This window comes from Rhinichthys klamathensis, unplaced genomic scaffold, assembly GCF_029890125.1.
Source record: "Rhinichthys klamathensis goyatoka isolate OS25496 unplaced genomic scaffold, OSU_Roscu_1.1 h1tg000115l_1, whole genome shotgun sequence".
Classification (NCBI taxonomy): Eukaryota; Metazoa; Chordata; class Actinopteri; order Cypriniformes; family Leuciscidae; genus Rhinichthys; species Rhinichthys klamathensis.
Window position 1 is genome coordinate 1,754,380 of NW_026606652.1, and position 22,511 is coordinate 1,776,890.

At 40.1% G+C, this 22,511-nt stretch overlaps 3 protein-coding genes and 1 long non-coding RNA gene across 6 annotated transcripts in view; 2 read left to right on the forward strand and 2 right to left on the reverse strand.

The window, feature by feature from the left end:
- map4k5 (mitogen-activated protein kinase kinase kinase kinase 5) overlaps positions 1-1,526 on the forward strand; it is a 50,230-nt gene extending 48,704 nt beyond the window's left edge. For all 3 annotated transcript variants that reach the window (XM_056254931.1, XM_056254929.1, XM_056254930.1), the window contains one exon: positions 601-1,526. In XM_056254931.1, coding sequence (XP_056110906.1) covers positions 601-688 — 88 coding nt within the window. In that variant the 3' untranslated portion in view covers positions 689-1,526. The remainder of the gene's footprint in view (positions 1-600) is intronic.
- An 856-nt stretch (positions 1,527-2,382) lies between these two features.
- Positions 2,383-13,616, forward strand: cdkl1 (cyclin dependent kinase like 1 (CDC2 related kinase)). The gene is made up of 10 exons (XM_056254935.1): positions 2,383-2,637; positions 3,328-3,548; positions 5,781-5,902; positions 8,156-8,228; positions 10,959-11,049; positions 11,133-11,333; positions 11,427-11,509; positions 11,598-11,654; positions 11,777-11,932; positions 13,332-13,616. The coding sequence occupies exons 2-10, from the start codon at positions 3,381-3,383 to the stop codon at positions 13,431-13,433; spliced, it is 1,053 nt and encodes a 350-aa protein (XP_056110910.1). The 5' UTR covers positions 2,383-2,637; positions 3,328-3,380; the 3' UTR covers positions 13,434-13,616.
- A 248-nt stretch (positions 13,617-13,864) lies between these two features.
- LOC130088250 (uncharacterized) lies at positions 13,865-14,390 on the reverse strand. The gene is made up of 2 exons (XR_008807448.1): positions 14,030-14,390; positions 13,865-13,998 (listed from the first exon to the last, which is right to left on the reverse strand). It is a non-coding gene; the product is annotated as an uncharacterized LOC130088250 (long non-coding RNA).
- A 36-nt stretch (positions 14,391-14,426) lies between these two features.
- Positions 14,427-22,459, reverse strand: dmac2l (distal membrane arm assembly component 2 like). Its single transcript, XM_056254936.1, has 5 exons — positions 22,365-22,459; positions 22,023-22,134; positions 16,217-16,425; positions 15,528-15,699; positions 14,427-14,695 (listed from the first exon to the last, which is right to left on the reverse strand). Exons 2-5 carry the CDS (start codon positions 22,124-22,126, stop codon positions 14,581-14,583), a joined length of 600 nt encoding a protein of 199 aa, XP_056110911.1. The 5' UTR covers positions 22,127-22,134; positions 22,365-22,459; the 3' UTR covers positions 14,427-14,580.
- Positions 22,460-22,511: the final 52 nt, after the last annotated feature.

The window sequence follows — 22,511 nt, forward strand, 5'->3', positions numbered from 1 at the left end:
ATCTCGACCTCTATGAAAACAAACGCAACTGTATCGTAGGTGAATTGTATATTATACAATATACTAGGGATGTGTACAGGTGGAATCTGTTTGCTTTTAAGTAAAATATAGAAAGAGTATTGCAATAAAAGTCATTTTTCTCCGTAACCTCTTACTGTTTCTGATGCCTAAGCATAGAATAACAAAAAACACACTGATGTGCCAAGCCATCAGATCCGAACCGAACCAAAAAACGTGATTAAAAAACCGAGATATCTATTGAACCGTGGGCTAACTGTATTGTTGCATCCCTAATTGACACCACATACACAATGGCCTTGTACCACCCCAAGACCCTCTTTAGCACATTCTGTCTCTCTCTTTCACTCTCCCTCTGAGATCTCCATATTTTATTTACACTGGTAGTGCCAGGCTGGTGTCTCTGTGCTGTAATTTCATCTGTCGCCTGCTGCTGAGGACACCACCATCCTCACGCAACCCCTCTACATTCGCATTATCATGGCTTTCTTCCACCCTTTTACACTCATCTCCTGTATATGATACGTGTTGCTTCTGACAAGTGTATGTGTGTTAATATTTGTGGGCTTCTGTGCATTTTAGGGTTGTTGTTTTGGAGAGCCGGCCTACGGATAACCCTACCGCTCTCAGTAACCTCTACATCCTGGCTGGACATGAGAACAGTTATTAGCTCCTCCCCCTTCAGCCATTCAGGCACGCTGCACCTGGAGCCGTTGCAGGAACGGCACAGATGCTGGACAACCACAGCTGAGCTGATGAGCAGACTGTGTTTAGTGCTAAATCTCACTGCAGCCTTATACCATACACCGCCCACCGCCAGAAACCCCCGGACTTCTCAACACTTCAGGCATTCAAAATCAAATATCATGCAGTTCTACAGCAGCCAGTCAGATTTGTGCAAATCAAGCAAGCAATCGCCAGAACTGCAAGCAATAGTGCTCTGTATTCAATACTCTTCTTTTTTTTTAACCCTATTAAATGTAATCATTCTAAACATGTAAAAAACATTAAAGCTGCAAAGATTAGAACATTGAGCAAAGAGCGTTGCTGCTCAAAAAGTGCCATATAAGGGAATGGTTTTATTAAACGTAACTAACTTCGGAGGTTTTGTGTTAATGTGGATTTAAAATATCAGGTTTTCATGCCAGCTAATGGGGAGAGTTTTGGGAGAGTGAGTGAGTGTTATTTATTCAGCGGAGTCGTGTGAGTGAAGCATCTCGCCCTCATGTTACTGAGTGAATATTTTTCTGCTGCAGGTCATTTTAATCTTGTTTTTTTTTTTGCTCTTATTTTCTCCAGCTGAGTAATATTTTAAAATATCAGTTATCTCTTTTAAAAGTAACTTTAATTCAATACTTGCACCATGTAAGCACTTTTGTACATGATCTTTTTATATTTAAAAATGACAAAACATGGGAGATGCGAGGTTACTGTGATATCTCAAGTGTTTCCGTTGCTTTAGTTTTATGTATGCAGCTTTTGTAATAAAAAGGCAGTTGTTAACACTTTGGGATGTTTTTGATTATTTGTGAAAGAAATTTCAAATAAATATCCACACAAATATAGTGGAAGCCTCTTGAAACCAACATGGTTTGACATGCTCACTAGGAAAAAAACTTTGTGTGGGCTGATTATTGTTTGTAATGGGCAGGATTCTATTTTTGTTGTCTAATTAATTCAAGTACACTGATATACCCAGAAGTATTTTTTACAAGTGTATAGTGTAGTGTGTGATCAACTAAGGGAGTTGTTTGTTCTTACACCTTACTCAATAACAAAAAAATCTCTTGCGGATATGTGTGTGCGAGACAGTGTTTAAAGGAATAGTTCATCCAAAAAATGAAAATTCTGTCATCATTTACTCACGCTCAAGTTGTTCCAAAACTATGAATTTCTTCTTCTGAACACAAAAGAACATATTTTGAAGAATATGGGTAACCACACAGTTCTGGGGCACCATTGACTTCCATAGTATGGGAAAAAAATATTCAATGGAAGTCGATGGGGCCCATCAACCGTTTGGTTTCAAACATTCTTCAAAATATCTCCCTTTGTGTTCAGCATAACAAAGACATTTATACAGGTTTGAAACAACATGAGGGCGAGTAAATGGTGACAGAATTTTCATTTTAGGGTGAACTATCCCTTTAACAGAAACTTTTATCTGCGTGCGCGTCACCTCGCGCTCGCTCGCACTGTTGGGTATGTGGAGGTGGAAAAAAAAGACTGCGTTGTATTTGATTTGTCCTCGGATGAAGGGATTTACGGTCCCACTGCTTTCGGCTCGTAAATGGCTGATCTGAGGTCAGCTCTTGTGGATTGTTTCGAGCTTTTATCGTGTTGCTGTCATAGGTTGCTGTGCAGACTGAAGCGCGCGCAGAGTGGAGGCGGAGTTTCGACTCGGTTTCTACGGCGACCGGCCGCTTGTAAATAGCGTGTTCTTCTCCATGCGAACTCAAACAGTTTCTTGTTGTACGCGGACACACGGCTACATCTGTCGTCAGATTCACTCAACACAAACTTCTTTGCGTATGTGACACATTTCGATCTCAGGAAGTTGCGCTTTGTGTACGCTTTTTTTTTAATCGTGAAGCAAATATTTGGATGAGACATTGGAAGGTAAGCTCTCACTCTCTCTCTCTCTCTCTCTCTCTCTCTCTCTCTATTAGAAAATATAAGATGTGTATTGTAGTTTTTTATATATATATATATAATTCTTCTTGGTAACTAGAACTGATCTTGACCACAATCATGTTACATAACAGTAAGACTTCAGTTACTCAAAATACATATTGTCATATAAACTTTCAAGAAATTATTTCAGAAATAAAATTCAGTGACCAGCTGATGTTTGCCTAAAAAAAAAAGTCAAGTCATCTTTATTTATATAGCGCTTTTTACAATACAGATTGTATCAAAGCAGCTTCACAGTGATAACATTAAAATAAATACAAGAAGTTTGTTTCTAGAATAAAATTGTTTCATCGTCCACCTGAAGTAAGGCAGATCAAAAATATTGTTGAATAATTCAATGTCGTGTGAGGAATTAAGTTTGGTGTTTCTTCCTTCTAGGGGCCCACAATGTTATTTTTTATAAAGGCAAGGGGCCCAGAACACTATTTTGGTAACACTTTATTTTAAAAATGTCCTTGTTACAAGTAACATGTACTATAGTTGTACTTATTTTTGTAATTACACTGTAACAGGGACACCTTAAAAATATTTACGTGTTTTTAACCTATATCCCTGTATCTGTCATTTACAAGCCTCATATTTGGCTCCAGATTGTTTTGTTTTTTTCACATTTAGATCAACATCAAGGTGAGACAGTATCTTAAGTGTGTTCTGCTGGTGTCACAGAGATGGAGAAGTATGAGAAGATCAGCAAGATTGGTGAAGGCTCGTACGGCGTCGTGTTCAAATGCAGGAATAAAGACACCGGACAGATCGTCGCCATCAAGAAGTTTGTAGAATCTGAGGATGATCCAATCATTAAGAAAATAGCGCTCAGAGAAATCCGCATGCTGAAGGTAAATGCTCAGTCTGACCCTGTGGGAATAATCCCAGTTTAAACCAGCCTAAGTGGTTTGCTGGTTTTAGCTGGTTTAAGATGGTTCCCCAGCCTGGGCAAGCTGGTTTCTTAGGATGGCCAGTTATTAAATGCCCAGAACCCCTTTAAAACTAGCCAAAAGACAGTAAGACCAGCAAATCTGTTTAGGCTGATTTAAGATCACCATTTGTAGACTTGAAGAATAGTTAGCAGTATTTTTGTCTCATTAGTCAGCATGTGGCAGTAGGATGTTTCAATAATCAGTGTCTGGAGCTCTTGTGTGATTTGCAAACTCTTTCCTTTGAGCTGAGAGCAAAGCCGTGGCCCTTTGAAGATCTGACATGTCAGCCAACACTGGCTTACCAATTATTTTCACTCTGTTATGCATGAAGGCATGGATGGATGGATGACTATTCTTGTTGTTCCCTTCCCCTCCCTTGAGGGTATTTTTTTATTATTTGTTCAGTCATGATAGCAGGCAATCATACTGTACCACAGATTTTGGTCCATTTATTTGACTTTGGGCTGTAAAAATGTGTGTGTGTGTGTGTGTTTTATATATATATATATATATATATATATATATATATATTATTTTGTCTCTAAAAGTAGTGCCAGTTTATTCTAAGTTCATACGTAAGTTAATGTATGTATGTTTAATGCAGCTGGGGTGGATGGTGACCTAAAGCTTTTTTTTAAATATATTTTCAGTTTACATTTTAGTTTTAGTTTGTCATTTATATGCTTATGTCATTTAAAAAAAAAAAAAAAATCTATTTAGCTTTATTTTTATTCCAATTTTAGTTTTAGTAATTTAGTAGTTAAACTCTAATTTATAAAATAAAGTTTATTACTAAATAAAAATGTTTATATTTGTTATTTTAGCCTTATTTCAATTACCAAACAAGATTTTAATCTTGTTCAACCTTAAAATAGTTTAGTTTAGTTAACAATAACTACACTGATATGGGGTGTGTTTGTCATTGTGTGTGTGTTTTAATGAAATGCATCTAATAAGAATTGAAGCTGCTTTTTTAACATGTAAACACACAGTTCACCCAAAAATGAAAATTTTGTCAGATTTTTTTCCAAACCTGTATGAGTTTCCTCCTGCTCAACACAAAAGAAGATATCTTAAACATTGTTGGTAACCAGACAGTTGAGGGTAGCCATTGACTTCCATAGTAGGAAAGGAAAGAAAATAAAAACTAGCCTATCAATGGATGTTGTCAACTGTTTGGTTACCAACAAGGTTTAAAATATTTTCTTTTGTGTTGAGGAGAAGAAGGAAACTCATAAAGGTTTGGAACAACATGAGGGTGAGTGCCGTAAATGATGACAATTTTCGTTTTGGGGTGATTTATCCCTTTAATCAATTGTACACATTAAGGGCCAGATTTACTACTAACAGCTTGTGCCAGCGCAATCCCTCTTTTGGCATTAAAAAAGTACTGTCAGGATTTACTAAAGACACGCAGTGAAAAATTTGAGCTGAAAAGGCGTGGACCGTTATTTTTGCGGCGTTTGTAGGAGTTTCCCTTTCAGGCGCAAAATTTATGGGAGGAGAGTATTTAAATGAGTCACGCATGGTGATTTACTAAGGTTTGCGCTTGTCAATGTACTGGTGTTTGCGCCATTATTTACCGCCCAAAAAAGCACGTCTTAAACCAGACAATAACTCTTAGATTGCGTTGGTCATTAAGGAAATGATAATTTGCGTCTGTGTTCTTTAATGTGCAGAACTTTCCACTCCCATCGGCGCTGTTTTGGAATCGCGCGCTCACGCTAATTTGCCCTGTGTAATAGGGTCCAAAAGTCTCAGACAGGCAGCATTGGAAATAATGGACGTTTTAGGACTTTTTTGATCATGCAAAATAAATAAGAAATATTTAAGATTATGCAGTATTTGGTCACTAGATTTGTGACATTGTCCATGCAAACTCTTCTGTTCAGACTATCTATCATATGTTCTTTCTTTCATTGAAGCACAAGATGTTCATCTCTAATGCTGGAGAACATAATCCTCACGTTTTACACCAACTTGTGTCATTCATTTTTAAAGCAAGGGGGCAGACTAAATACTAAGATGTTTGGAAAAACTTCTGATTAAATCAGAATTGGATAAGAAGCATTTTCACTAGCGGTCTTAGACTTTTTGGGATATATTTCCACCCATATAAATCCTAATTTGTGCTTTACATTGTTTGTCTAGCAACTGAAACATCCAAACCTGGTGAATCTGATGGAGGTGTTCAGAAGAAAGAGAAAACTGCACCTGGTGTTTGAGTACTGCGACCACACTGTCCTAAATGAGCTGGACAGATACCCACGAGGGTGAGCACACACACATACACACATGCAGACACACCTATAAAACAGCTCTGTGTTTCTCACACTAACAGACATATTGTTTTTGTTGCCATGACACCCAGCATGTCTTTAGTGGAATGTTTACAGCAGGATGCATTTGCCCTCTGTGGTGCACTTGACTAAAACGCTGTTAAACATTTAACAACATTTAACTCTTTCTGCCGTCCTCTTGATTTACGAGTCAGGAATCAACAAAGCTTACACAAAAAGATCACTTATACATGCACATAGACAATGAACCTATAGGGTTAGTGTGAAGTTCAGTAGGAGGGTTGAGATAGACAGAAGGGGCAGAGAAGAATTAATAGTTAAAGGGATAGTTCACCCAAAAATTAAAATTGTGTCATTAATTTCTCACCCTCATGTCGTTCCAAACACATCTTCGGAACACATCTTTTTAATGAAATCTGAAAGCTTTCTGTCCCTCCATTGACAGCTACGCAACTACCACTTTGACGCTTCAAAAAGTTCATAAAGAGATCATAAAACTAATCCATATGAATTGAGCGGTTTAGTCCAATTTTTCTGAAGAGACTCAATCGCTTTATATGATGAGCAGATTTAATTTAGATTTAACTTTTATTCATATATAAACATTCCTCAACTCACACATCAGTTGTGGTAAACTGAAGCTCAACCATGTTCACTTGATATGCGAGAACCAATGAGGTTCATTCTCGTGTTACGCAGCTCGTTTGAGCTTCCTCAAGAACCAATGAGGTTCATTCTCGTGTTACGCAGCTCGTTTGAGCTTCCTCAAGAACCAATGAGGTTCATTTTCGTGTTACGCAGCTCGTTTGAGCTTCCTCAAGAACCAATGAGGTTCATTTTCGTGTTACGCAGCTCGTTTGAGCTTCCTGAAGAACCAATGAGGTTCATTCTCGTGTTACGCAGCTCGTTTGAGCTTCCTCAAGAACCAATGAGGTTCATTCTCGTGTTACGCAGCTCGTTTGAGCTTCCTCAAGAACCAATGAGGTTCATTTTCGTGTTACGCAGCTCGTTTGAGCTTCCTGAAGAACCAATGAGGTTCATTCTCGTGTTACGCAGCTCGTTTGAGCTTCCTCAAGAACCAATGAGGTTCATTCTCGTGTTACGCAGCTCGTTTGAGCTTCCTCAAGAACCAATGAGGTTCATTCTCGTGTTACGCAGCTCGTTTGAGCTTCCTCAAGAACCAATGAGGTTCATTCTCGTGTTACGCAGCTCGTTTGAGCTTCAGCAAGAATATATAAGAACCAATGAGGTATGTTCTCGCCTGCAAGCAGGTTTGGTTGAGCTACTGTTTATGTTTGCTGATCAAAGTTTATATGTGAAAATGTTTTTAAATTTAATCTGTTTATCATATAAAGCGATCTTAGTCTTTTCTGAAAATTTGGACTAAACCGCTCATTTCATATGGATTAGTTCTACAATCTCTTTAAGAATTTTTTGAAGCGTCAAAGTGGTAGATAAAATACAAAAATATCTTAATTTGAGTTCCGAAGATGAACGAAAGTCTTACTGGTTTGGAACGACATGAGGGTAATGACAGAATTTTTGGGTGAACTATCCCTTTAATTACTTTTTTATTTCGAGCAATATAGTGAGATATAACTGGCAATAAAGAAGCATTTAATTCGATCTATACAACAAGGTAAATTCACCTTTAACAACATAAATCAATCAATTGCTTGAAACGGAGTGGGAAGAAGTCCGACTTATTTAGACCCACCCTGACCCTAGGTCTGTTACAATTTAATAGAAAAACAAAGGTAGCTGCTTCCTTAATTGATAACGTTATCATAACTCTCAATTACATATTTATATATACACGTATGAAAAAACACAAACATATCCACACACCATATATTACCGCATATATGGTAATCAGAATACCTACAAGGTAAGATAACACAGCCTATGAATACATCACCAGACGATTAAGCCCCGCCCTCCTTGTACTGTGACAAGACCTTCTGTTTATAGAGTGCTTTAAACTGGTGAATGGTTTGACATTCTTTGTGATCGAGCCCCAGACTATACCATAGTTTAACCCCGCATACAGACACACAAAAACTCCTCCTGGTGGTTTTGACCGTTGGTATTGAAAAGTTCCCATAGCTCCTCAAACTGTACAACGGCTCTCTCTGTGTGAATAACTTTTCTTTAAAGTAGAAAATGAGGTTTGTGTTCCTGTAACTGCATTGTGATGCTTTTGTGTGTGTGTGTGTGTTCACTCAGTGTTCCAGAGCACATGGTTAAAAGCATCATCTGGCAAACACTTCAGGCTGTGAACTTCTGCCACAAACAAAACGTAAGAATTTCAAACTCGTTGCCACTCTCTCCCACTCTTATATTCTCAACAGTATTACTAGTAATAGTAATAACAATAGTTATATTATATAATAATATAATATAAAGGCAGCTGCATTTATACTGTGTAAGAAAAGTGCCATAGTATAAAGACATGTTGTTTCTAAGGTTTAATACAGTTAAACATTTAAAAGCTAATTATTTAACAAGTTATTACAATATTATCTGGAAAATATTTACTTTATATGAAGTATTCAAATTTTGTAGATGTTAATAAATATTTTCTTTAATAAAATTAATGTAAGTTAATAATGTAAGTTAACTGACATTTACAAATGATAAAAAATTGTATTAATTAAGAATGAATATTATATATTTGGTTCATTTAAATATGAAATTACAAGTCTAGAAATAAATGATTTTTATTTATTTATTTTAAAATGCAATTACAAATCTAGTATAATGTAATACCATCAACATAATGTAACATAATGACATGACATAACATAATAACAATGTAAAAATCTGGATGTGGCAACTATGGAATTGTATCTTCCACTTGTTTTAGTAGACCCCCAACATCATATGCCTTGAACTGTATATTTGTTTCATGGTGCGTTCAAGCCATGTCGTAATTACTGTTATTCACGTGGTAGTAGAAGTTGCAATTACAGCATGTAAACTCGTAATTTTCTGAGAGATATGACGTGTACCACGTGGCCACTCTACCACCTGACCAGTGATGCGCGGGTTGATCCAAAATGAGCGGGTGCCTGCGGTCACCTGCGGTCACCCGCGGTTACGAGTCATCCAAAAATATTTTTAATGATATTCGGGTCGCGGTCGGTCGGGTCGTTTGAAATAAAGATGTCAATTAAACCTTTGTAATTTATATAGTAGCTACTAGACACACTTTTCTATGAAATACATAGGCCTACACTTCATTGGCTGAATAACTGGCACGAAGATGACGCACGAGCTCAGTCTGCAGGTAGAGATGGAGGCGGAGAGAGGAAAGATATCTAGCTGTAACGATATGCGACATGAAACCGAAATCACGACACTCAGATCCACGAACCTAAAGAATCGCGACACACCCCTTCCAACTCCAAGAGTTATCCTTCCCGTCCAGATCCAATGCTACCACATCTTTAAATTATATTAGTATTATTTGAATTTTGAAGTTAACATTATAAAATACGTAGACCAACACAACAAAACTAGTTGAGGATAGATTATTTAAAATTGGGGAATTCCAGCGTTATGGACGTGACATTTGCAGTCAAAAATAGGCCTATAAATTCTCAGAAAATGCATTTAATAGGCTACCAATATATTGAAACATCTGTTTATCTATACCCCCTTAAAGGAGTCCAAACATTAGAAACATATCAGGATACACATGCGTTTTATATTTATATGAGGGAAATAGGCTACACACGCATTCATGCGTGACAAAACAAATATTTAACTTTTAGGAGGCAAAATATTGTTTTTGTAATTCTGTGAATTACACTGCGCAAATCAAAAGTAATACTACCCACCGGATGAAGAAGGGTTGGCTCTCCACAGAACATAAAATATTCAATTTATTTTATTTTTCGTGTTCGCATTTATGAGGAAAAAACAATGTAAGGACGTGACAGTTCTCCGTTACGGACGCGACCGCTCTGAAGCGGCACTAAAAGACTGATTTAAAACTTTCACAGAGACCTCAAAACAGAAGACACAAAGCCTTTCTTTAAAGTGAATTTCGATTTGTACTAATTGTATCTTATTTTTAATCAATGTTTCATCAACCAATTGCCTGGATTTAATAAATAAGAAGTAAATATAGCAGACAATAGATCACGACACGGAGGCGCCGGCGCGTGCACTGGAGCGCGTCTCATTAATTAACCGAAACTCAGCGTATATGGTAGCCTACTTCACAGACCTGAAAAATATATCTATATTGAAATGTCTACTTGTAAACAGAACAATTCAAAACAAAAGAAAACGGACTGCTCTCTGCTTATCTGTATGAAATGTGCATTTCTCTCTGGCGCATTCACTACTGCGAAGATCGCGAGTCAGCAACGTCAACTTCATGTTTATTAATAAACAATTAGCCTACTTCTTGCGTTACACGTCTAATGGCCCAATGACGCTACGATGAGCATTTACTACTTTTAAAAAATGCGGGTCGGGTACAATATTTTCTTTCTTTTTTTTTGCGGTCCGAGTTGCGGGCGGGTTAGTTGAAAACGTCGGTCGGGTGCGGGTTGTTTATACATTGACCTGCGCATCACTGCACTTGACCACTGCAGATTTAAGGTGTGTTCGACTTAAAGCAGCGCTGTTTTACCGTTTTATGGCGTAAACGCAGCATAATAATATTAATTACCAGAAGAGGCGGGATCCAGATCCAGCCACTCCAGAATTGCACCTATGTAAGTGGTTCCACCAGTTTTCAGTCAGTTTAATATTAGTAATTCGTCTTAAAACATCTGATCTAAAAACAGTATTAAGGTGGTGGTTCTCAACTCTGGTCCTGGGCACCGCTCTACACATTTTGTATGTCTTCTTTATTTACCAATATATTAAGTTGGGTATCATCAGCTTATTAGAAAAGATCTCCACAAACTGAAGTGAGTGTGTCAGATAAGGGAGGCATACAACATGTGCTGAGCGGCGTTGAGAGTCACTGTTCTAAGAGACTCTCAGATTGATTTAAAAGTGTGTGTTTTAGTGTATCCACAGAGACGTGAAGCCTGAAAATATTCTCATCACCAAGCATCAGGTCATCAAACTCTGCGACTTTGGCTTTGCCAGAATCCTCAGTACGTGCAGTCCATACACTTAAACCACACACACTCTGCACCTGCACCGTTTCATTCATCTAATGGCTCACTCTTTTTTTCAGCGGGTCCATGTGATTATTACACGGATTATGTAGCGACGCGGTGGTACAGAGCTCCAGAACTGTTAGTGGGAGACACACAGTACGGCCCGCCAGTAGACGTCTGGGCAGTGGGGTGTGTGTTTGCAGAGCTGCTCTCTGGCGCCCCCTTATGGCCGGGCAAATCTGATGTAGATCAGCTGTATCTGATTAGGAAAACTCTGGGTAAGAGACAGACATGTGACTCTAGCTGTTTATATCATGTGTGAATAGATGCATGACATGAATACATTTTTTTTCGTGTTGTTGTGTTCATAGGCGAGTTGATTCCTCGACACCAGCAGGTGTTCAGCACTAACCAGTTCTTTAGCGGAGTTTGTGTCCCCGAACCACAGGAGACGGTAAGATGATCATTAACTTTTCATTCAGCATAAGTTCATTTCTGGAGTTCTAGAAAGTAAACACACTGTACATGTGTCTTATGCACAGGAGCCTCTTGAACTGAGGTATCCAAACCTGTCGTACCAGGCACTGAGCCTCATGAAGGTCAGTTAACACACACACACACACACACACACACACACACACACACACACACACACACACACACACCATTCATTCAGAAATCTACTGCGCACTCAGAACCAGAACCTCTCTGTCTGTCTTAGGGTTGTCTGCAAATGGATCCGGCTGAAAGGTTGTCCTGTGAGCAGTTACTAGAACAGCCATACTTTGACAGTTTGAGAGAGGAGAATGAGAGTGCGACGCGTGAACTGGACCGAAAGCGACGCGTACGCCAGCCACGGAAACACCTGCCTCCTGGGGTCTGTTGCCACGACTACAACACTCACACCTAGGGCTAGGCTGTATGACCCTTTATAGTGTGCGTTGATAGTTCAAGCTGTTGATATATATTTATATATAGGGTACAAAGGGACTAAAGGCGCCTTTGATTTTATTTTCCTCTACACTGTGGTACAGCAACTTGTCGCAGCACTTTCCAAAACATCGTTTTTTAAGATGCACATGGAAATTTGGCTGATCCTTGACGCGAACAGCAGCGCAAAGTTGATTCTGTGCTAATTTGATCTAATATTTGATGGGGTTTTTTTTACATTTTGTAGATTTAAGTAGCAAATGAGAAAAGCAAAAACATATATATTTTGAGACAAAAGTCTTCTTAATGATTTTCAAGATTTTGTTCAAGCTAATTAAAGGAACCGGTTTTGGGAACGGAAGAATATGTAAAAGGATGGTATTTGGGGTCAAAGGCGCCCCTGCTGTCAGGGCGAAAGGCACAATAATTGACAGAATAAACAGCTGGCTGACTTTTGTTGATATATGACATGGTTAGATTCAGACGGTAAATATCATACATTAAGTCGAGTGTCCACCTTAGAGATAATCACCATATTTATAATGAAACCATCATATTAAAAAAAAATATTATATTAATCATATCATATAATAAAATATGTATTGTTACTACTGTACATCTATATTAAATTATTATGGGATCTCCTTCAATTCTTTCAGAATTTTTACTTTTAAAATAATTTTGTTTCTGTGTTTTTAAAATATACTTTTATATTAACATTTTAATGACAGTACATTTATTGAACAAAAATGAATTATTTTATTTATTAAAATAAACAGAATATAGTTTTATATATAGTAACTTTGCTAAAGTGATTGTTTTGAACAAGTATTAACTTAGACATTATTAAAATGTATTTTAGCTGAAGTATTTGTATAAATGTGTGACTGATAATAATAAGAAATGTTTCTTGAGCAGCAAATCAGTATATTAGAAGGATCATGTGACACTAAAGACTGGAGTAATGATGCTGAAAATTCAGCTTTACTATCACAGGAATAAATGACATTTTATAATACATCATCAAAATAATATCTGTTATCTTAAATTGTAAAAATCTTAAATTACATTTAAATAAAATAATTTGATCAAATAAATTTGCCTTGGTGGACATAAGAGACTTCTTTCAAAAACATTTTTAAAAAGCGCAAAGTTTTTTTTAACTCTTTTGGGAATATTTCTTTCTTTCTTTAGACCCAAAAATAACTGTATTGTGAAATAAACCGTTCATTTAAAACTACTTAATAAAACATTTTGTCATACTGCCCATCCCCACTCTCACGCTCATAGAAATACCTCATTTATTTTAATATATCAAATCAAATCCACGTTCTCTGTTTGTGTAGTATCTGCCTCAGTTGGCCAGCAGTACTGTCTTCCCAGCCGTGGAGAACAGAAAATACTACAACAACCTGCGCAAATTCAACTGTCATCTGCCCAACATATGATGGACGCCGACTCATCAGGAACCCGAGAACCGAGCGTCCACCTCCCAGCTGGTGTGTGAGATAGACAAAGGGCTCTGCTCTGCCTGTAGAAGAATGATGTCACACTGCCAAAGCAAAGACTCACAGAAGCATTTCTGTAATATGTAAAATAACAACAGCAATAATAATAGCATTAAAATTGGATGTTGTGCTGTGCTTGATATTTTGATTAGAAACTGACATCAGTGCTATAGAAGAGTTTGCTCTGTGGGACAGATTTTTTTAGATTATTAGATACAGATGTTTTTCTTAATTATAAACGCTAATGATGCTTCATGTATGTATGCATGAAGTGTGTATATATGACAATAATTTGTAAAAACGTATCCAGGCACAAAACAGAATCTGCAGACTTTTCTGTGGAGAAAGACTTTGAAACTCTGCAGAATGCATTTTGTTCGTAAAAAGTGTAAAACGGAATTGTGATTTGCTGAAAGCAAATTAGCCAAAATATTTAAGAAATTAACACACAAGGGTTTGAGGATGTATAGAACTTGTAGAGAAATCTGTGGCTCTTTCTGTGTTCCTGGACATAACCCTGTGTTTTGTTTGACAACATTTATTACCCAATTGTGGACATAATGATCTTTATTGTTGCCTTTACGACTGGTGCTAATAATTGAGCCACTGTCTCGCACCAAATGCCAAATTCGAGAGACATGAGCAAACGTGTTTTTTTGTGTTGAGATGTATAGATGTAAAATTGTTTGTTTTCAGACTAAATCATTAAAGATCTTTCTGCAACATATATTTGTTTCTATAGCTTCTTTATAAGAAACAAAGCAAGAAATGTGTGAAGAAAAAAACAACAAAAAACTACAGCTGAAAATTTATTGTTAACAGCACCATAAGATTGTTCATCTGCCCTGGGTGGTCTGACCAAACACTTTATTTAATTAATCAAAGCTGATTCGGTGGGAAGCAAACCGGTGTTGTTGATTTGCCTTTAAAGCAAAGCAGCTCGCTGGATCCGTCTCTGGGATGCTCAGTTGCTTGAATACTGTTGCCACAGGAGTCATGGACATCCTCCAGAGGGGTTTTCTGGCCTAGTCACAAGGCTGTGAGAGTTGTGGTGTTCCAAATGTGCTCTGAGAGACGATGTGATTGGTTAAGCGAGATCCAGTTCTATGGCGAGTCCGGGAAGTGCGGTCTGGAGTCTGTCCACAGTCTGAGCTTTATCTTTTACACCAGGGAGATCACTGAGAAATAGCAACTCCAGGTTCCTGATACACACAAGCACACAATCTGAGGTGACGGTTGTTACTCAAACCAATGTGTCGTCCAGGGCTGTGTTTAGGGCGTTTTCAGACCTTTTGCTTAGTTCCGAAACAGGGACTTAATTTGTTGCATTTTCTTCTTGGTTCGGTTCGCTTTCACAAGCCAACATTTCAAACATACCAAAATGTGTTTATGCAAGTCTCATGTGAGTAAAACTGTCCACTTATTGGTCAGAGTTCACCTGTTTACGTTCCTCTGCGTGTCTGACAAGTTCGCTCCACGGGCTTATTGTGGCTTTATCTGTAGCTGTCGTGACACATGCAAACCCTTGTACGAATGTAGCCTAAATTCTAGCTCTGACTGATAAATGATATTTAAAATTATATATATATATATATAAAACGTATAATGCAGTTAGAATGGGAAACAAGGCTTCGTCAGGACAGCATTGTTGCATCATTGTACCATCGTTTAGGAGATCTCGGAGTGATTGTTTTGGTGCGAATCCAAGCGCGATTGCCGTGTTCATACAGTATATGCCTAAACGAACCGAACTAAGGGAGAAAACCCACCAGGTTCCGAAACAAACGCTCCAAGCGAGGTGTGAAAACGCCCAAGACTAAGTAGATTGTAGAAACTTTAGGCAACATTGGTCTCTGTTCAACTGAGGCTCACAATGCTTCTGGGAAATGCATTCCTGGCTGATAAATCTTCTGATATTTGGTCATTTGAGATCAACCTCATCCAATCACTGTCCTCATTTGGCATACACAAAATGTAATGCGTACATAAGTAATATGGTGCTAAATTGAAAATGAAAAGATGCTGTTGTCATACCTGAGCTGATGAAGAGCGATGAGTCCTTTATCCGTCACATTACCACAGGAAACTACCGTCATGTTCTTCACACTGTCCTGCAGCGTCTTTATTTGACTCAAACGCTCCAGACAGGCGTCTTCTATATAAATACACTTATTTAACCTGATTTCCTCCAAGTGCTCGAGACCCTCTAAACACAAATACAAAGGCAACCTTTATTGAGTACAGTAGGTGTAATGTAAAATGTAGTGTACTGTATAGTAAAACTAGATGTGTGAAAAGAGAGAGAACCGCACTGTATCTGTCAGTGTAAAACACCCTTTTGCTTTACGTCACTTTTTCCCACAACTGAACCTCTCATCCTCACCTGTGACACACAGACAGTGTCTCATCCTCACCTGTGACACACAAACGGTGTCTCAGTGTCTCACCACATCTCACACACACACATAGCGTCCTCACAAACTTTCCCTCTCTGGGGTCTAATTTAATAAATAATGCAAGATTGTTTTGCTGGAGCAAATGGAGTAAGAGATCTTGGCCGTCTCCATTCACTAATGATTTCATTAAATTTGCATAGGTAATGTACAGTAACAATGCTAAAGGTTAAAAGATAATTTTCCTACATAAAGGTAACTGGGTGAGGTCAGTGAGAAGGGTGTTTATGTGCGTTTAATCGATCATTCGGCACTGCAGCATTCACTTACCCAGGTGATCAAAACCACGATACATGATGCAGGACTCTGTGGCATCAATAGCTTCTATCCTGTACCGGCCCAGCGGCCCAGTCGGGAGTCCGTTGTAGTCGTGCTGCCAGCGGTCGAAGCCACGGAACCGAACTTTTGCTCCACACCTCAGGAGCCACTCGGCAGCAGCTCGATCAGGACCCACTGCTTTAATACGCTCATAATCAACTCTATATTGATCAAAGAACACAACAATTACTAAAATAATGCATCTGGAAAGCCGATGTGACAGTTTAAGCAGTGACTGTCTGCTGTGTGAGTGTGACATGCCATCTAAAACCAGTGATAAACCAATTAAGCATCTGCTTTTTAGCCATTTTTAATGAATAGTGCACATTTTCAGTTTTGTACAAACTACCATTCAAAAGTTTGGGGTCGGTAAGATCTCTTATGCTCACCAAGGCTACATTTATTAGATCAAAATATATTGTAAAATGTAATTTATTCCTGTGAATTCAAAGCTGAATTTTCAGCATCATTACTCCAGTCTTCAGCGTCACATGATCCTTCAGAAATCATTCTAATATGTTGTTTGGGTTCTCAAGAAACATTTCTTAATATTTCTTAAATTACTTAAAGGAATAGTTAATTCTATCATCATTTACTTATCCTCAAGTTGTTTCAAACCTGCTTCTTTCTTCAGCAGAACACAAAGGAAGATATTTTGAAGAATGTCGGTAACCAAACTGACCCCATTGACTTCAATAATATTTTTTTTCCTACTATGGAAGTTAATGGGGTCCATCAACTGTCTGGTTACCAACGTTCTTCAAAATTTCTTCTTTTGTGTTCAGAAGAAGAAAGAAATTCATACAGATTTGAATTTATTTCACTAAGCGGCAAATGGCAACACAGCTTTTTGGCAGTGGTATTGGCCAAAAAAACGAACATTTGTCGACCACTATTTTGTACAGTATTTTTCAGAGACTATGGAACTTTTAAAATTAATTTGTCACACTTCAGGACTGTTTAAGTGAACTGCAAAAAAGCTCGGAGATGATTACAAATCAGTAAAAACCACCCCTATATATACAGTAGAGATCAAAATTAAAGAACAACATACAATTTACTCAATTTCAAGGTCACTGTCCTAGTTAAGAGTTAACCTAACAGGAGCAGAAGGGCCGTTTGTTTTAGCATATTTCATAAGTTAAATATATTTAACTACAGTATATAAAACTTAAATGAGACAATTAAAAAATAACTCTGAGAAAGAGTTTTCAAAATTAGAAAACTCTTTCAGATACCTCCAAGTTATTGGTGATAATGTGGCACCTGGTGCTAATTTCCTTAATTATCTGGCACACCCTATTTAACTAGCAGCAAACTTTCATATTTTAACTGACTTTGCAAGATGGCAAGCCGCTCTAAGGTGACTGAAACCCTAGACACCAGGTTGTACAGAATACAGATGAAGGCCAAAGGGATGACCCTTTCAGCTATTGCCACAGAAATTGTCCGTTCCAAATCTGTGATTTCTAGAACTAGTGCAATGCCCGTGCAAAATCTGTTTTTGTGTGTTTTTAGTAATTGTTGGTTTGGTATGTTTGAGTTGCTGAATAGCCTAGGCTACTATTACACAGAAGCCTAAACTCGGAGAAAACGATAACGTTAAGCGCACCAGAATAAAATATAATATTCAGAATTAAACAGTGTAGCTGACTTACAGATTCAGTTAACATCCACAAATGAATAAGCGATTCAGGGGAGGTTCAGACCTTGGCTGGAGCAGCTATACAGTGAACTTCGAGAAAACGCTACGCTTGAGCAAACAGTTTGTGAATAGGCTTCTACAAATGATGGCCGTGAATAAAATATAATATTCAGATATTTTTAAACCACAACCCTCTAATGTCAGAATGTTTATTTTGGGGAGTGTCCACTCAGTGTGCAGTGTGAGAGGGGGAGTGGCCACTCAGTGTGCAGTGTGAGAGGGGGAGTGTCCACTCAGTGTGCAGTGTGGAGGGGGAGTGTCCACTCAGTGTGCAGTGTGAGAGGGGGAGTGGCCACTCAGTGTGCAGTGTGGAGGGGGAGTGGCCACTCAATGTGCAGTGTGGAGGGGGAGTGGCCACTCAGTGTGCAGTGTGAGAGGGGGAGTGTCCACTCAGTGTGCAGTGTGGAGGGGGAGTGTCCACTCAGTGTGCAGTGTGAGAGGGGGAGTGGCCACTCAGTGTGCAGTGTGGAGGGGGAGTGGCCACTCAATGTGCAGTGTGGAGGGGGAGTGGCCACTCAGTGTGCAGTGTGAGAGGGGGAGTGTCCACTCAGTGTGCAGTGTGAGAGGGGGAGTGGCCACTCAGTGTGCAGTGTGAGAGGGGGAGTGGCCACTCAGTGTGCAGTGTGAGAGGGGGAGTGTCCACTCAGTGTGCAGTGTGGAGGGGGAGTGTCCACTCAGTGTGCAGTGTGAGAGGGGGAGTGGCCACTCAGTGTGCAGTGTGGAGGGGGAGTGGCCACTCAATGTGCAGTGTGGAGGGGGAGTGGCCACTCAGTGTGCAGTGTGAGAGGGGGAGTGGCCACTCAGTGTGCAGTGTGAGAGGGGGAGTGTCCACTCAGTGTGCAGTGTGGAGGGGGAGTGGCCACTCAGTGTGCAGTGTGAGAGGGGGAGTGTCCACTCAGTGTGCAGTGTGAAAGGGGGAGTGGCCACTCAATGCACAGTGTGGAGGGGGAGTGGCCACTCAATGTGCAGTGTGGAGGGGGAGTGGCCACTCAATGTGCAGTGTGGAGGGGGAGTGGCCACTCAGTGTGCAGTGTGAGAGGGGGAGTGGCCACTCAGTGTGCAGTGTGGAGGGGGAGTGGCCACTCAGTGTGCAGTGTGGAGGGGGAGTGGCCACTCAGTGTGCAGTGTGAGAGGGGGAGTGGCCACTCAATGTGCAGTGTGGAGGGGGAGTGGCCACTCAATGTGCAGTGTGGAGGGGGAGTGGCCACTCAATGTGCAGTGTGGAGGGGGAGTGGCCACTCAGTGTGCAGTGTGAGAGGGGGAATGTCCACTCAGTGTGTAGTGTGGAGGGGGAGTGGCCACTCAATGTGCAAAATCTGTTTTTGTGTGTTTTTAGTAATTGTTGGTTTGGTATGTTTGAGTTGCTGAATAGCCTAGGCTACTATTACACAGAAGCCTAAACTCTGAGAAAACAATAACGTTAAGCGCACCAGAATAAAATATAATATTCAGAATTAAACAGTGTAGCTGACTTACAGATTCAGTTAACATCCACAAATGAATAAGCGATTCAGGGGAGGTTCAGACCTTGGCTGGAGCAGCTATACAGTGAACTTCGAGAAAACGCTACGCTTGAGCAAACAGTTTGTGAATAGGCTTCTACAAATGATGGCCGTGAATAAAATATAATATTCAGATATTTTTAAACCACAACGCTCTAATGTCAGAATGTTTATTTTGGGGAGTGTCCACTCAGTGTGCAGTGTGAGAGGGGGAGTGGCCACTCAGTGTGCAGTGTGGAGGGGGAGTGGCCACTCAATGTGCAGTGTGGAGGGGGAGTGGCCACTCAATGTGCAGTGTGGAGGGGGAGTGGCCACTCAGTGTGCAGTGTGGAGGGGGAGTGGCCACTCAATATGCAGTGTGGAGGGGGAGTGGCCACTCAGTGTGCAGTGTGGAGGGGGAGTGGCCACTCAGTGTGCAGTGTGAGAGGGGGAGTGGCCACTCAGTGTGCAGTGTGAGAGGGGGAGTGGCCACTCAGTGTGCAGTGTGGAGGGGGAGTGGCCACTCAGTGTCCAGTGTGGAGGGGGAGTGGCCACTCAGTGTCCAGTGTGGAGGGGGAGTGGCCACTCAGTGTGCAGTGTGAGAGGGGGAGTGGCCACTCAATGTGCAGTGTTAGAGGGGGAGTGGCCACTCAGTGTGCAGTGTGGAGGGGGAGTGGCCACTCAGTGTGCAGTGTGAGAGGGGGAGTGGCCACTCAGTGTGCAGTGTGGAGGGGGAGTGGCCACTCAGTGTGCAGTGTGGAGGGGGAGTGGCCACTCAATGTGCAGTGTGGAGGGGGAGTGGCCACTCAGTGTGCAGCTTGGAGGGGGAGTGGCCACTCAATGTGCAGTGTGAGAGGGGGAGTGGCCACTCAGTGTGCAGTGTGAGAGGGGGAGTGGCCACTCAGTGTGCAGTGTGAGAGGGGGAGTGGCCACTCAGTGTGCAGTGTGAGAGGGGGAAAACACCTGTCAAGTTTGAAATCCGTCGGACTAACGGTTCGAGAGATATTCGATTAACAGACAAAAGACAGACAGACATTTCTGTAATTTATAGATAGATCTTGAAGCTTTACAAAGACACTCATTCAAGTCCCCCGAAAAGGCTGGTCGTCCATGTAAGACAAATGCACGAGAGGACAGGACGATGCGGAGACTTTCAATGGGGAATCGGTTCAACACGGCAGCTGGAATTTCTCGCCAGTTCAGAGCTGAACACAGTAAGGATCTGTCTCGGCATACAGTGTCTCGTCGTTTAAGAGAATTCGGACTGAAAGCTCACTCTGCAGTGACCAAGCCTCTCATCAGCAGAAAGAATCAAAAGGCTAGACTAACCTTTGCGGAGGAGCATGTTGTGTGGACAGGAGAACTGGTCAAAAGTTCACTTTAGTGATGAAAGTAAGTTTAATTTATTTGGGTCCGATGGGAAACATTATGTTCGGCGTCAAACTGGGGAAAGATTGAATCCCAAGTGCGTAAAGAAGTCAGTCAGAGGTGGAATAGGAAGTGTCATGGTTTGGGGGATGTTTTCTGCAGAGTTGGGCCTATAATACAGCTACATGGCAGGGTGAATGCAAATGTTTATCAGAACCTCCTTCGCCAACATGCGTTTCCTTCCCTGCAAGAATCTCCCAATCAGCCCGCAATTTCATGCAAGACAATGCCCCCTGTCACACTGCAAAAGGGGTAAAGCAGTTCCTTGAAGCTCAGAAAATTGAAATAATGAAATGGGCTGCCCAGAGTCCTGATCTAAATCCGATTAAAAATCTTTGGAAAATCCTTGGTGACAAAGCTATGACTAAGAAACCCACTACAATAACCGAACTGTGGAAGAGACTGAAAGAAGAGTGGACCAAGATCACACCAGAGCAGTGTGAGAATCTAGTGATGTCCTGTGGCCGCAGATGTGCTCAGGTCATTCAAAGCAAGGGCCTCTACACTTCCTACTAAATTTTGACTGCTCTAAGCATCAAATTTTAGTTGTAATGCTTTCTTATGTGCTGCAATGGTTATTGTTCTCTAATTTTGATCGCTGGGTTTTCCACAAAATAAAGGTTTTTGTTTAAGTACCTTGGTTATTTTGTAAAAAAATGCCAGTAGAACAATAGTATACCCACAGTGAATATTCCTTCAAATTTCAAGCAATGAAGATTAACAATATTTCTGAAAATAATCAAGTGTTTCTTAATTGTTCTCTAAATCTCTACTGTATATACTTCACATCCACTGGACAGCCAAAAACATTTTTAAAAGTATAAAACTGAACTGCTAGATGCTATTACTTTAAAGTTACAAGTTTAGACTCTAAATAAGAGCTGTTGTTGTGAATTACCACATTTAAATTAGTCTCTGTAGATGTCATGAAAGAGCAATTCCACACAGTAGAGATTTCTCACTCTAAGGAATAGTCACTCTAGACATTATAGTCCCTTTATAGGTATCTATGGCTATTTTGTTTCTTATAACAGGCCTCAGGTGCTTTACAGTCTGCTGTGGGTTGGGAAAGGAAATAAATTATGACATTAGAGAACTAAACTAGTTACATAATTGTTGTCTTGGAAAAATGTTCAAAACTTACTTGTTGAAAACAGCATTGAGCCACCCCCAGAACTCTCGACTGCCCCCTGGCGGCTGCTTGCGTGCGGATAAAACCATCCGCGCTGACCAGGTCAACAATCTCATGTCTATGACTAAAATAAAGAGAGAGAAAGAGACGACACGTCAAAGCATGAAGACGCACTGTTTAAATACACTTTCTAATAAAAGATCGAGAAGAATAATCTGTGTGCGTTGATTGTCTTGTCATTGAATCTAGAGGACAACATATTAATTTATCTAAATGCAGTACAGATCCAAGAGAATCTGTTCTAATCTCATTCAGAACCGCTACAAAAAGAAGGCCAAATAGTGTGAAACTTACAAAACTGGCCGTATGGTTCGGGTTGTGCTGAATCTGATCTGTATGTGCGTAGTATCTGTTAGGTTATTTACATCCCGTGTCCGCCATGCGCGCGCGTTGATCGTTCACCTTTTACGTCACCCCGTCCCGCGCTCCCATTGGTCAGTG